The following is a 15,688-nucleotide window of genomic DNA, read 5'->3' on the forward strand; positions in this document are numbered from 1 at the left end:
GATGTTGAAGAGGTCACACGAAAGGCTGTCTCCTTGTCTGAAACCTCTTTTGGTACCAAACTCTTCGGAGAGGTTCTTTCCTATTTTAACTGAGGACCTCGTGTCAGTTAAAGTCATTTTACAAAGCCGGATGAGCTTTGCGGGAATACCAAATTCAGACATGGCTTGGAATACCTTTGAGCGCAGCGGACTGTCGAAGGCTGCTTTATAATCGACAAAAAGGTGGTAGGTGTCGATCTGCATCTCTTGGGTCTTCTCCAGGATTTGCCGCAGGGTAAATATCTGGTCAATGGTGGACTTGCCAGGTCTAAAGCCGCATTGGTATGGTCCAATAATCTCGTTGACCATTGGCTTTAGTCGTTCGCACAATATCCCTGACACGATCTTGTAGGCAATAGGGAGTAGACTTATGCCCCTATAGTTAGAGCATACAGTCTTATCTCCCTTCTTGTGGACGGGGCACAGGATACTCAGGTTCCAATCGTCGGGTACTCGTTCTTCCTGCCAGATGGTGCTAACTAGCTGATGAATACACCTTATCAGCGTGTCGCCTCCGGTTTTGAACAGCTCGGCTGGTAAGCCATCGGCCCCTGCTGCCTTATTATTCTTCAGCCGATTTATTGCTGTCTTTACCTCATCTTGGCTGGGCAGTATACATTCAATACCATCTTCTGGGATTGGGACTGTGGTATCTTCGTCTTCTTCGCTGCTATTGGATACCAACAGATTTGAAAAATGTTCTTTCCATATCCTGAGTATACTATCTGTATCAGTTACCAAATTACCTTGCTGGTCTCTACAGGAGGATGTGCCTGTACCAAAGCCATCAGTTTGATGCTTGACTCTTTGGTAGAATTTTCGGACTTCATTCTGGCTCCTGTACATCTCGATTTTTTCACACTCCCGCTTTTCCATCTCTCTCTTTTTCCTGCGGAAAAGACGTTTCTCCTCTCTCCTTTTCTCCCTGTATCTCTCTCGTGCGCTACGCGTTGCTACGGATTGTAAAGTAGCCTTATATGCCGCATTTTTCTCTTCGGTGGCAGCACGACACTCCTCATCATACCATGGATTCCTTGGTGGAGGTCTCTGGTATCCAAGTATGGATTTTGCGGCTGTTTGCATGGAGTGGGCAATGCTTTGCCATTGCGCTGTTATGTTATCGGGATGAGGAGGGCTTTGATTAAGCAATTGGGCTAGTTGAGTGGAATATGCTGTGGCTATCTGTTGTGATTGCAGCTTACCGATGTCTAACTTTCGTGTTGTGTCTGCTCGTACTTTGTTTGCTACGTTTAAGCGGGTGCGTACCTTTGCTGCAACAAGGTAGTGGTCCGAATCAATGTTTGCGCCTCGGAACGATCGTACATCCAACACGCTCGATGAATGTCTTCCATCTATCACAACATGATCAATTTGGTTTCTTGTTTTCTGATCTGGAGACAGCCAGGTGCCCTTATGAATATCGAGATGATTAAATCTGGTACTGCTAACTACCATGTTTTTTGCAGCTGCAAAGTCTATCAGTCTCATACCATTGTCAGATGTTTCACTGTGGAGACTGAATTTCCCGACTGTTGGGCCAAAGATATTCTCCTTTCCAATTTTGGCATTAAAATCGCCTAGAATGATTTTAATGTCATGGGCAGGGCAACGGTCATATGTTTCTTCTAAGCACTCGTAAAATATATCTTTGGTCTGTTCGTCCTTTTCTTCAGTGGGAGCATGAGCGCAAATAAAGCTGATGTTGAAGAATTTAGCTTTTATTCGAATTGCAGCAAGTCTTTCATTCACTGGAGTGAAGCTGGATACAAGATGTTTTAGTCTCCGACTAACTACGAATCCACAACCAAACTCATGCTTTACGTCATGGCAGCTATAATACAGTGCGTCACCTTTAGGTGTTGTTGTGACGCCTTTCCCAATCCATCGTATTTCCTGTATGGCAGTAATATCGGTCTTGTACTTTTCAAGTACGTCTGCCAATGCGAAGACTGCACCTTCTCTATAAAGAGTGCGAACATTCCAGGTGCAGATTCGCAGATCATGGTCCTTAAAACGTTTGCGGGGTTCGTCAACTTTAGAGGGGTTTGTTTTTCTTTTCTTTCGTTTTTTCATAGTAGGCTGTTTTTTCTAGGGGAGGGTTACTAACCCGACGCCCAAACCCAAGTTTTTAACGTTCTTATGGGTGAACGCGCGGCACATGTTAGCTCACTACCTTTAACGGGTGTTAAAGGCAGTTCCCCAGGTGACACCACGGGGAGGTCAGTGTCCACTTGGGATGAAAGAGGGACCAAGATAAATCCTGGGCTTTGCCATGTTAAAACCGGTCAGGACCGTTCCTTGGTATCTTCCATCCCCTACGTCACCCCGTTGCCCTGCCCATGACATTAAAATCATTCTAGGCGATTTTAATGCCAAAATTGGAAAGGAGAATATCTTTGGCCCAACAGTCGGGAAATTCAGTCTCCACAGTGAAACATCTGACAATGGTATGAGGCTGATAGACTTTGCAGCTGCAAAAAACATGGTAGTTAGCAGTACCAGATTTAATCATCTCGATATTCATAAGGGCACCTGGATGCAGATCGACATATTTCACCTTTTTGTCGATTATAAAGCAGCATTCGACAGTCCCCTCCGATCAAATACACGGAATACACGCAATGTCTGAATTTGGTATTCCCGCAAAGGTCATCCGGCTTTGTAAGATGACTTTAACTGATACTAGGTCCTCAGTTAAAATTGGAAAGAACCTCTCCGAAGAATTTTGTACCAAAAGAGGTTTCAGACAAGGAGACAGCCTTTCGTGTGACCTATTCAACATTTTGCTGGAAAAGGTAATACGAGATGCAAATGTCAAAAGAAATGGCACAATTTACACCAATAGCCACATGTTACTTGCCTATGCTGATGACATAGACATCATGGGACGATCAGTAAAGGAAGTAACTGATACCTTTAGGAAGGTCGAAGCAGAATCTGCGAAAGTGGGTCTGGCGGTAAACGGGGAAAAGACAAAATTGATGGTGTCGACGCGCAAAGCGTCCATAGAGCTCGGACCAACTGTGGAAGTTGGTACCTACAACAAACAACATCAGTTATGAAATAAGAAGATGAATTGTATTGGCCAACAGATGCTACTATGGTCTAAGTAAGCAATTTAAAAACAAAGCCACATCTCGTCAAACAAAAATAACACTATACAAAACGCTGATGCTACCCGTGCTAATGTATGGCTCCGAAGCATGGGTACTTGCGCAAGCAGATAAGGCAGTGCTTGGTGTGTTTGAGAGGAAAATTCTTCGAAAGATCTACGGGCCGATTTGCGTTGACGGTGAATATCGACGTCGTATGAACCACGAGCTATATAAGCTATACAAAGACATGAATATAGTTAAACGTATCGAGATGCAACGATTGCGTTGGCTAGGCCATATCATGAGAATGAGCGATGATGAACCCGCTAAAAAGGCGTATGAATACATGCCACATGGCGGTGCACGCAGAATCGGCAGGCCTAAGCTTCGATGGAGCAAACAAGTGGATGAAGAAATGGAAAGGCGCGGTATTCCAAAAAGTCAAGCGAAAAACAGAGAGGAATGGAGATCTTTTCTTAGTTCGGTCTATGGAACAAATGTTCTGTAATGGGCCAACTAAGTAAGTAGAATTTTTAACAAATATTTTCTTAATTATCATGGATTTTTAAAAATAGTTTTTTAAAATCGTGGATTTTTTTAAAAATATTTTTTATAATAATCGTAGATTTTTTAAAAAATATTTTTTCAAAACCGTGGATTTTTTTAAAAACATTTTTTTTAATAATCGTAGATTTTTTAAAAACATTTTTTTAATAATCGTAGATTTTTTAAAAAATATTTGTTCAATAATCGTAGAATTTTTATTTTAATCTCTTTCAGTAATTGCGAGTTTTTAAAAAATAATTTTTTTAAAAATCGTGAATTTAAAAAAAAAAAAAAAAAAAAAAAAAAAAAAAAAAAAAAAAAAATATTTTTTCAATAATCGTGTATAAAAAAAAAAAAAAAAAAAAAAAAAAAAAAAAAAAAAAAAAAAAAAAAAAAAAAAAAAATTTCAATAATCGTGGATTTAAAAAAAAAAACTTTTTTTTTTCAATAATCGTGGAACTAAAAAAAAGCGAAAAACAGAGAGGAATGGAGATCTTTTCTTAGTTCGGTCTATGGAACAAATGTTCTGTAATGGGCCAACTAAGTAAGTAGAATTTTTAACAAATATTTTCTTAATTATCATGGATTTTTAAAAATAGTTTTTTAAAATCGTGGATTTTTTTAAAAATATTTTTTATAATAATCGTAGATTTTTTTAAAAATATTTTTTCAAAACCGTGGATTTTTTTAAAAACATTTTTTTTAATAATCGTAGATTTTTTAAAAACATTTTTTTAATAATCGTAGATTTTTTAAAAAATATTTGTTCAATAATCGTAGAATTTTTATTTTAATCTCTTTCAGTAATTGCGAGTTTTTAAAAAATAATTTTTTTAAAAATCGTGAATTTAAAAAAAAAATATTTTTTCAATAATCGTGTATAAAAAAAAAAATTTCAATAATCGTGGATTTAAAAAAAACTTTTTTTTTTCAATAATCGTGGAACTAAAAAAATATATTTCTAATAATCGTGAATTAAAAAAAATATTTCAATAATTACATTTTTTTTTAATTTTCAATGTCGTGAATTTTTTAAAAAATATTTTTTCAATAATCGTAAATTTTTCTGAAAATATTTCTTCAATAATCGTGATTTTTTTAAAAAATATTTTTTCAATTATCGCGAATTTTTTAAAAAATATTTTGTCAATAATAGTGAATTTTTTAAAAATATTTTTTTCAACAATCGTGAATTTAAAAAAAAAAATATTTTTTAATAATCGTGATTTTGTTTACAAATTTTTTTCCAATAATCGTAAATTTGGTAAAAAATATTTTTCAATAATCCTGAATTTGTTTAAAAAATATTTTTCCAATAAAATATTGTTAAAAAAATAAAATATTTTTTTACAAAAAAAAGATTATTTGTTAAAATACAAAAACAGAATATTAAAAAATTAAAATATTGTATGAAATAAAAAAATTAAATATGTTTTAAAATAAATAAATAATACACTTTTTTAAATAAGGAAATTAAATATTTTTCAATAATCGTATTTTTTAATATTTTTTCAATAATCGTAGATTTTTTAAAAAATATTCTTTCTATAATCGTAAACTTTTTTAAAATAATTTTTTATCAATCATCAATTTTTGAAATTAAAAAACTAAATATTTTTATTAAAATAAAAAAATAAAATATTTTTTAAAATAAAATATAGTATTTTTTTAAAACCAAAAATAAAATATTTAAAAAAAAAAATATTAAGTATTTCTTAAAATATAAAAATAAAATATTTTTAAAATAAAAAATTAACTATTGTTAAAATAAAAAATAAGATATTTTTCAAAATAAAATATTGTGTAAAATAAAAAACTAAAATATTTTTTAAAATAAAATAATAATAAAATATTTATTAAAATAAAAAAAAATATTTATTAAAATAAAAAAAAATATTTATTAAAATAAAAAAAATAAAATATTTAAAAAAAAATACGAGGTAATTACAAAAATATTCGGAAAAAAAGTCCACGATTAATACAAAAAATATTCTTTAAAATGTCCACGATTAATACAAAAATATTCGTAAAAAAATCCACGATTAATACAAAAATATTCTTTAAAATGTCCACGATTAATACAAAAATATTCGTAAAAAGTCCACGATTAATACAAAAAATATTCTTTAAAAATGTCCACGATATTCTTTAAAAAATCCAGATTTATACAAAAATATTCTTTAAAAAATCCACGATAAATACAAAAATATTCTTTAAAAAAATCCACGATTAATAAAAAAATATTCTTTAAAAAATCCACGATTAAAAAAATATTCTTTAAAAACCCACGATTACTACAAAAATATTCTTTAAAAAATCCGCGAATACTTCAAAAATATTCTTTAAAAAAACCATGTTTGCTACAAAAATATTCTTTAAAAACTCCACGATTGCTACAAAAATATTCTTTAAAAAAATCATGTTTACTGCAAAAATATTCTTTAAAAAATTCAAGATTAATACAATAATATTCTTTAAAAATCCACGATTACTACAAAAAAATTCTTAAAAAAAAATATGTTTAAAACATCCTTTAAAAATTCCACGATTAATACAAAAAAAAACCTTTAAAAAAATCCGCGAATAATGCAAAAATATTCTTTAAAATATAAACGATTAATACAAAAATATCCTTTAAAAAAATCCACGATTAATACAAAAATAACCTTAAAAAATTCAAAACAAAACAACAAAAATATCCTTTAAAATATCCACGATTAATAAAAAATATTTTTTACAAATTCCACGATTAAATCAATACAATACAGGATTATTAAACAAGAAATATTCTTTAAATAGCCACAATTAATACAAAAAAATTCTTTAAAAAATCCACTATTATTTAAAAAAGAATCTTTAAAAAATCCACCATTATGCAAAGAATATTATTTACTTATTTAAAAAATTTGCATTAAAAATTTAATTCTTTTGAACAACTCTATGTTTTTGTCTAAATTATTTTTTATTTTTCAATAACTTCCTTAGACTTAATTCAAAATTCTTTTTAATTTCAATAATGTGTTTTTAAATTTTTCCGGATTAAATATTTTAACTTTTCTGGTATTTGGTTAGAAGATTCCGAAGATATATACACATAAGCCGCATTAAAAACCTGTGTGTTTGGGAAAATTTGTTTTGTTTTTTTGCATTCGAAGTTTTTACTCTTTAAATTATCCTAAAAGCAAAACTTTCGATCCATTTTTTTCATTGACATCAAAACGAACACATTATCACCTGTGACATGTTAAGCCGGTAACTAATATCTTGTTTTACTGTTAACTACTCTGGTGGTCATTTCTTTTATGGCTTTTTAAGGCTTTCAAAAACTTTTTCATTTTACATTTCTTTGTCTCCTTGCCACTCTCTTCATCTTATCGCTTTCTCTAAGACAACACTGAGTGTAAATGAAAGTTTGAGTAAGTTTTGTGGTTTTGCTGTAGTTGCAGTTCTTCTCTTTCTGTTTAATATTGCCTATGGCATTATCCTGCTGCCTTGCTGAAAAATGACATTAGCAGCCGTACCAAGTAGCAGGAAATATTCTTAAGGCAACGAAACAAAAAAAAAAACAAAAATATAAATAAATTTTGTTTGACCATCTGTGAAAATGTGAAGAAATTTTTTTTTTTATATTTTTATTGCTTTCTTCTTAGTTTCCCGTTTGTTGTCCTGTTTAATTCCACGGAAAATATAAAAGTTGTTTGTTTTCTTGTCGGAATGTTGCCCAAAATGAATTTTCCGTTTTAATGTCTTTCCTTGTCCTGGTATTTTTGGTATTTTATTTTGTTGTTGATCTTTTGTTTCAGCTGTTATTTCCTTTAGCGTTTTGTATTTTAAATTTAAAGTTATGAAAACGTTAACGAACATAAAAAATATCAATAAAGGTCTTCTTCTAAACAAATATGAAGGAAATAGAGAGCTTCTGTTGGGGGCCTTAATGATCTTCTTTGAGAAGGCCTTAATTACTTTTCTTTAAAAAACTCATTATGGCTCTTAATAGTATCTAAAGATTTTCTTTTAGAAGGTCCTAATAGACTTCTATAGGAAAAACCTCCCCATAAAACATTCGAATAAACCCCAAACACCAACCAAATACCATCCATCAAAATTAAAATCACATTTAAACGATTTCAAAATCTCTGTATTTTCTTCCTATCTGTTTTCTCCTTTGTTTATTTCCTCTGCTTGTTTTTATTTATTTTTTTTTTTAATTTTTTACCATCCTTTTTTCTTTACAGATCCGTTGAACTGATTGCCTTACTGGCCATATCCTGTACATTTTTCTTATTCATGCACACAAATAAACTCAACAGTCGCCTTAAAGAGATGGAAATGAAATTACAGCCATCAGAATTTTCAGCACTCGGTCTGACAGGCAGCAATCATTTGGATGGACCAAGTAAGTTAATCATGTTCATCATTTCCTGAATTCTTTTTATGCTATTGTTGTTGTGTTCAACATGGAGAGAGCTACTGCCAGCGTCAAAGGAGTTGTAGCTGCAATGTCAGGGAACAACTACATATATTTTTGCTTTTGTTTCTCTTTGTAGTCAGTTGTTGTCCAGGAAAAATATAGGAGCCAAAAAGAAAGCAGCTCTTGCAAAATTTATCTTTACTGCAAATTTATGCAATTTTTGTACTTGAGAAGAAGAACGAAAAAGGCAGGCAAGAGTGCGGAATGGCAGAGAATGTTGTTTTTATTTTTAAATGAAAAATATAGGGAGAACAAAATAAAATATCATTTGGCATAGATTAGAGGTTACCCTATCATGGAAAAAATCAAGATTTTTTTAAAGTGGGGAGCAAAATTAGGGCTTTTTGCTATAAATAATCCTTATGTCCTTAAATTGGGGACTCCATCAGAGAAATAATCAAAAAATAATTATAAAGAAAAAGGTCTACTGCTGCACTTTTGAACTAACAATTTCCTAATAAAAACCTCTTATCATTTGAAGATGTTTATATTGGCGTGGATTTTTTAAAAATATTTTTTTTCAATAATCGTGGATTTATGAAAAATCTCAATTATAGTTGATTATAAAAAAATATTTTTTCAATAATCGTGGATTTTTAAAAAATATTTTTTAATATTCGTGGATTTGTTAAACAATATTTTTGTAATAATCGTGGATTTTTAAAAAATATTTTTGTAATAATCGTGGATTTTTAAAAAAATATTTTTCAATAGTGATTTTTTTTATTTATTTTAAATATTTTTTCATAATCGTAATTTTTTTGAAAAATATTTTTTTGATAATCGTGGATTTTTTTAAAAATATTTTTTCATAATCGTAATTTTTTTGAAAAATATTTTTTCATAATCGTAATTTTTTTGAAAATTTTTTTTTCAATAATAGTAAATTTTTTAAAAAATACATTTTCAACAATCGTGGATTTTTTTTAAAAATATTTTTTCTATAATTGTGGATTTTTTAAAAAAAGTTTGGCATTGTTCGCCAAGGGCTAAGGCAGGGAAGACTAGTTTCGATCCACGCCACTGGATCTCATCAGTTCCCTTGTTTTTTGTTTGTGGATATTCTCCACCGAAGTTATTTTTCAATAACTTCTTCAACAAGAAACTTTTTATACCCAAACATCAATCGTCAGCTCGAAGTATGAAGGTGAATAAAGAAAAAACTTCTCATTGTTTGAGACATAATAGTAGTATTTTTGAGACTGCCTACTGAGAGCTTATCAAGTCCTTCCACAAGGAGTGTACCATCTTTCTCCTCCCTGTGGAAAACATCTCATTTCATATAAGTTGTGGTTTTGATTGGAAACTGACTTCGAGCGTGGAGGCTCCAAGTGGTACATTAGCAGGTCCCCTAAAGGACACTGCTGATGTATGCTATTTGTCCACGCCCATGTGGGATGTGATCCACGAGTTTGTCGTTGACCATTTTCTCAATGGTTTTCTGATGGTCCTTCTGTAGGCTGGCAGACCCTCTATTTGTGTCGATCACCGCACAACATTATCGCCTATATGGTGGCAACTTTCATGCATTCCATCTTCCTCTTCTGAAAAGTCTAAGATTTTTTCAAGAATCCCCAGGCTTTTTAGAAAATCCTTGATGCCCTCGTAACGTAAATTTCTCTGATACTCACGTTCAGCCTAGTTAGCACGACGCGGCTTCCCACTTCCACCCTCAAAGTAATGACTTCTTTGCTCGCCACTACAATTTCTTTCTGGGCTGGATTATTTTCTTAATTTTCATCATAACCGCTACCGCGATTTTGCGATCCATTCTCTTACCATGCAAATCGCGTTGAAGTTACGCCACTTGTTTGTCAAATCCATGCAGTTTCTTTCCGGACTATATGATTTTTCCAGAATCCCCAGTCTTTTTAGAAAATCCTGCGGTCGAGCTCACCTTCTTCATTTCCGAGATCACTGCACGCAGAGAAAAAAATATTTTTCGCTTTTGTTGGAACAATAATATATGTTTTGGTTCCAAAAATGTATTTGTTTTGTTCAAACATTGTAATCCAAATCCAAAAATACCATCTTTTGTTCCAAACATAGAAAACAAAAACAACTTTCGAATTTCCGCAATATTGTTAAAATCGTTAACAATACCGATTGTAGGAACTATCATAATCTAATTTTGTTTACAAAAAGTATTGTCAATACAGAAAACCAGCCCAGAAATTTTTGATTTGAGTGCATATACTTCTCATATACACTTTTCGCATAACTTGGATATAAATGTCGCGTATAATATTGCAATCATTGATGAACACAATACATGGTTTGCTGCATTGGCTGACAACAAAGACAAACAAAAAGCCACAAGAACCCACCACAACATAAGGAATAATTAAACACCATAACAAACATGAAAAGGAAAGAAGAATGAAACAAAACAGAAACAAATAAAAACAAGAGTCTCACAAGTACATACACACAAAAACAAAGGTAAAGGCAGCATGTCATACAAACACACCACAACTCACCAAAATTGTTTTTTCAACACGGCATCGAATAGCGAGAGAAGAGAAACAAATTTTCGAAGAAAAGAGAGAAATATTTTTCAGTTGACACAAACTATTTTTGGATTTACAATACTACATGAGGAATCCAACAATATGTTAACAATACATATTTTGCTCTTGGAATATTGTTGGATCAAACATATTTTTTTCTCTGCGTGTGTGTAGCCTCTGCTCAATAATTATCGGGACAGTCTTTTCTGCATAGGCCAGGCAGAATACTTAGACAAAATTCGTTGTGATTTTCTCAACGACTTTCGGATGGTTCTTATGTAGCCTGTCAGAAACCCCTACTGCTGTCGATCATTCGTTGCTGTATTGCCTTTTGGCAACCTTGGCGTAAATTGTTGGCGGTTCCTTCCTTGTTTCCGCGGCCATCTTATTCTTCTGAAAATTCCGGGATTTCTTTCCGGTATCCCCAGACATTTCAGAAGCTACTGTGTTCGGCTTTTTCTTCTTTATTTCCGAGCTCACTGTGTCACCCTCGGTGCGGGCGTAGATATACTCGAAGCATTTGAAGGTGCGAAGATATTTTCTTCCATGATTTCACAGTGTTCTGCTTTTCGGTAAATCTTATCCTCTTCGCCGCTTCCGAGGAAGTGGATGGAGTGTTTAAAGCATAATGATGTTTTTTGTTCAACTTCTTAAACTTCCATCATTAAGCAACTGCTTAGCAGCTTCATTTCTGTTGCGAGCTTTGCGTTGCTCTTACTCACTTCGTCCATTATCTTGTGAACATCCTCATTAGTGTGTATTTCCACAACATTTGTGTTTGTTTTGCTGTTGCTGTCGGATACGGAATCAGAGTCGCATCCATTCTCCGTTGGCTGGGTCAAGATTAAACTTCCCCTGTGTTTTTTTGCCTTCTTCTCCTTTTTTGCCCGTAGGTTGAGTGCACGTGGTAGTATATTGCACCACAGATTTCAAGGACCCACATATGTGGGAGAAAAAGTTTTTCACGATCACTGGACTACGACGAGGTGTGACTTGCAAACTGGGTTATTAACTTATATTTATTTTTAACCGTTTATTAGGGCCCTTTTAAAGGTAATGCAATGGATAGTCCTTAGGTCCTTCAAAGAAGTATTTGATTAGAAAACTTCTGATGCGGACCCTGTCAATAAAATATTGGAGTTTTTTTGCGTTGTTGTTCGTAGTTAGCTTTTCCACTTATGTTGATGTTGGCAAATAAAACAAAAGTCTCAACGTTCGCTCACTTTTGGCGACTTTTTCTAGAAAACACGTAATATAATTTAAAAGCTCAAGAAGAACAAAACAGCAACAAAATTAATTTACATGATACTTGACCCTCTACTTAGCCATCATTTCCAGCTTAAGAATCTGTATTCATCAACTTGGGCAAGCGAATGAGAGTGCCTTTATTGAAATTTAGTTTTGCTTAAGTACTCCATCTCATCTAGTATTAGTTGTATATTCTCCATTGGCTTAACTTCATTACTATTCTCTTTGCAGAGAATAATGTTTACAGGATAGTGATGAAGTTAAGCTAATGGAGAAATACTCCAGACTTAAGCAATCATATGATTGAATCTTCAAACAAAACAGAACAAACAACGATGTAAATTAATAGTATTAGGTCTGTACGATAACTCACAATGCTGTTCGATAACAAACTTGCTCAATAAAAGAGAACTGAGCGAACAGGTCTATTGTTTACAAAATATGTACATGGTTGCATTTTCATTCGTTAGATTCAATATTTAAATATAACTTGCGTAACATTAATTGAATTAGTGAAAACGTATACGTAAAGTATTAAAATAAAATATGTACATAAAAGAAATTCTAACAATAAAAGTGGGTCCGCTTCAAGGTGTGATTTACATTGAACTTATTTTAACACAAAATACACAGCAATACGACCTAAATACTTATATCACATGCAGTTTACTTTATTGCAATTCCATAACACAACTAATTTTCTACTTTGTTGATGAAATTTGACGACTAAAAATACAAATTTTCCATAAAACTCGCTTTTGACTTTTTCTATTCGCATAATCCCGCCTAAAACTACATAACTTGTCATTCCTTTTTGAAAACCCTTTGCAAGTAAAGAATTTTCTTCGTGTTTTCCTCTTTCCATAAGTACATACTACAAGCAGTACTTTTTCAGCTGAAATCGTTTTTGTCTAATGTTGACTGCTTGTCCATCATTTGCCAAAAGTGAATTTTATGTTTTGTCTTGCAAATATCCGTTGAAAGTGCGTGCAAAAAACGCACAAGGAAAGGATATTCGTTTTTGCGAGTTTTTGCAAAAAAAAAATCATAAACAAATTTTCTAATGATAATTATGGTTGCAAGCAACCTCAGGCAGGGCGGATTTTTTTACTCCAAACAAGTCAGAATGGCAAAATAGCAGCTACTCCAGTTGGGTCTAATTTGATAAGAGTTTTTACAAAAATTTCTACGAGAAAATAATTTAATCGGACTACTCCTTCTTCAGTTCCTATGAACGAGATTCCCAACCAGCCGAATGCTATGTTGTTAGAATGTTATGGAAAAAAATTGTCATCATACCTGCCAACAATTCACTTATTTAGTTATGTACTCACATGGTTGTACTATTTACCAAGTTTATTCAGCCGTTAAACAGTGTTAGGAATTAACATAAATAAATAAATTGCATAACAAGGCACAAAAAAACAAAGCTAACGAGTCAAAATTTTGTGTTGATTTTAAATGTTTGCTAGTTATGTGTGTCGTATTTGACGTTGTATGTAGGTACAAATACGAGTATATTTTTATTTTTCGCAACTGAATTTGAATCCACAATTGCATGAAAAATTAGGTCAGGGCTGAGGTGATCTGAAAAAAAAATATCTACATACATATTTATAACAACTCTTAAATTAAATTGAAATCTTTGAATAAATCTCAAGAGAAAGTAAAAAGAATATGGTCACTGGAACACAATAATATGGTTACAGAATCTATATTGAAGCATATATTGTTACCTACACCAATATTATGGGGCCTGACACCATATATATGCAACAATGTACATACATATATTTGTTCTTAGTTCCAAGACCTATTCAATTCAATTTTTTGCATATCTAGTATTCTACTACAATTTTATTATCTACGAAATAATTATTTACTTTGTAATGTCAATTTAAAATTTAACGGAAGATTTGTAAAAAAATTAATATTATAACGGTCTCATCTTTCTGGCCTTGGCCATCCTCTCCATCCGACGTCGAAGAAAAATATCCTTCTCGGGCTCTTTGGCCTTGATGACAACAGTGAGCTCTAATTCTGTCCTTCCCAGTATTTCTATTGCAACCACCTTCATTTTTATACCCTCAGCATTTATGCTAACGAGGATATATGCGCTTTCATACGGGCAAAATGTGCCTCATCGAAATAATGGTTTTAGACCCCAAGTATGTTTGGACCAAATGTGTTTCAGACACTTTGGAGTCGATTGAGCAATGTCCGTCCGTCTGTCTCGCTGGAGCGCACGATAACTCTCGAACGGATCAACTGATTCGATCCAAAATTTGGCTTTCGCAATATTTTGTCCAAACTTAGTTTAAGTTCGAAGATGGGCTATATCGGTCCACTCCTTTCGGTACCTCCCCCACAAAATTTCGGATAAGTTCAGATTAGGACCTGCTCTCGAATCGCTTTGATTTTTGTTGCAACAAGTTGTACTCATTGCCTCCCATACGACGGTACAAGTTTCATCAGGGGCTAGTCCATACTTCCTGAGAAAATAGCCTGAAAGATGCAAAAAGCCCCTATAACACCGTGTGTAGTGGATGGAGCGCAAGATAACTCTCGAACGGATCTGCCGATTCGGTCCAAAATTTGGCCTTCGTTATATTTTGTCCAAACAAAGTTTAAATTCGAAGATAAGCCATATCGGTCCACTCCTTCAGGCAACTCACCCACAAAAGTTCAAAAACGTTCGCAAAAATTGTGCGCACGATAACTCTTGAAGGGAGTGACCGATGTAATCCATACTTTGCACATCCTAATATATCAACCTGATATAGATCAGGTTCGAATATTGACTATATTTGTCTACTCCTTCTGGTACCTCTCACACACAATTTCGAATAGGTTCACTTTAAGACCTGCTCTCTAATCACTTTGATTTCTGTTGAAGCGATTTGCATTCGCTACCTCCATTACGACCGTAAAAAGTTTTTCAGGGGCAAGTCCATATTTCTTAGGAAAACAGCCCAAAAGGTGTAAAAAATCCCTATGTCACCATAAGTGGCTGTCGGAGAGCACGATAACTCTTGAACTGTTCAACCGATTTGGTCTAACATTGGTCTTCGTCATATTATATCCAAACTTAGTTTCATGGGGCAATACCGGTCCACAACTTCCGGTACTTCTCCCCAATATTTAAAAAAATGTCACTAAAATGCTAGGACGATATCACTTCAATGGGGCAACCAATTTGGTCCAAACTTTGGATCTCCTAATATTTTGTCAAAATTTAGTTTAACTTCTAAAATGGCCCATATCTGTCCTCCCTAAGGGTACCTCCCCCATGGCTCGGTCAATCTCCTTCGTGTAAGATTTCCATTCCGTATTGCTTTCTGTGGACATATCTTATTTGTCATCTGCATATCATCGCTGATATTTATGTAAATTTCGATGGCCAAATGCTCACGCCCATTTTTCAACCTCCACACTTCTAGCCTTACTATCTGTCATCTTAATTGTTGCCATTGCCATTATTGAGACGCCAACTCATCTCGGTCGGTTTCAACCGAAAGACGGGCGCTCTCCAAACCCTACAAAGCCTTAATCAGTCTTCTCACTTCAGACCTCAAAGCCATGACCACTCGCTCTGCTTCTTCGCAAGTTGGGTGGCAACTTTTTTCTCTTTTTTGTATATCTTACATTTTCTTTCTGTGCAATTTGCGTTGAAACTCCTCCACCTATTTGTCAAATACATGCAGTTTCCTTCGGGACTGTACATCCTTATAGTGCAGATCTCGGAATCATTTTAAACTGAGCGCTCACCTTAGCTTCAT

The 15,688-nt window shown here is 33.3% G+C and overlaps 1 protein-coding gene across 3 annotated transcripts in view; it reads left to right on the plus strand.

Annotated features, from left to right (window-relative positions):
* Positions 1-15,688, plus strand: part of LOC141402725 (uronyl 2-sulfotransferase homolog pip-like) — a 266,172-nt gene that overhangs the window by 159,828 nt on the left and 90,656 nt on the right. For all 3 annotated transcript variants that reach the window (XM_073984601.1, XM_073984600.1, XM_073984602.1), the window contains exon 2: positions 7,916-8,076. In XM_073984601.1, the coding sequence (XP_073840702.1) occupies positions 7,916-8,076 (161 nt within the window). The remainder of the gene's footprint in view (positions 1-7,915; positions 8,077-15,688) is intronic.

The sequence above is a fragment of the Musca autumnalis genome, unplaced genomic scaffold (assembly GCF_047663935.1).
Source record: "Musca autumnalis isolate F117 unplaced genomic scaffold, ASM4766393v1 scaffold_4, whole genome shotgun sequence".
Lineage (NCBI taxonomy): Eukaryota > Metazoa > Arthropoda > Insecta > Diptera > Muscidae > Musca > Musca autumnalis.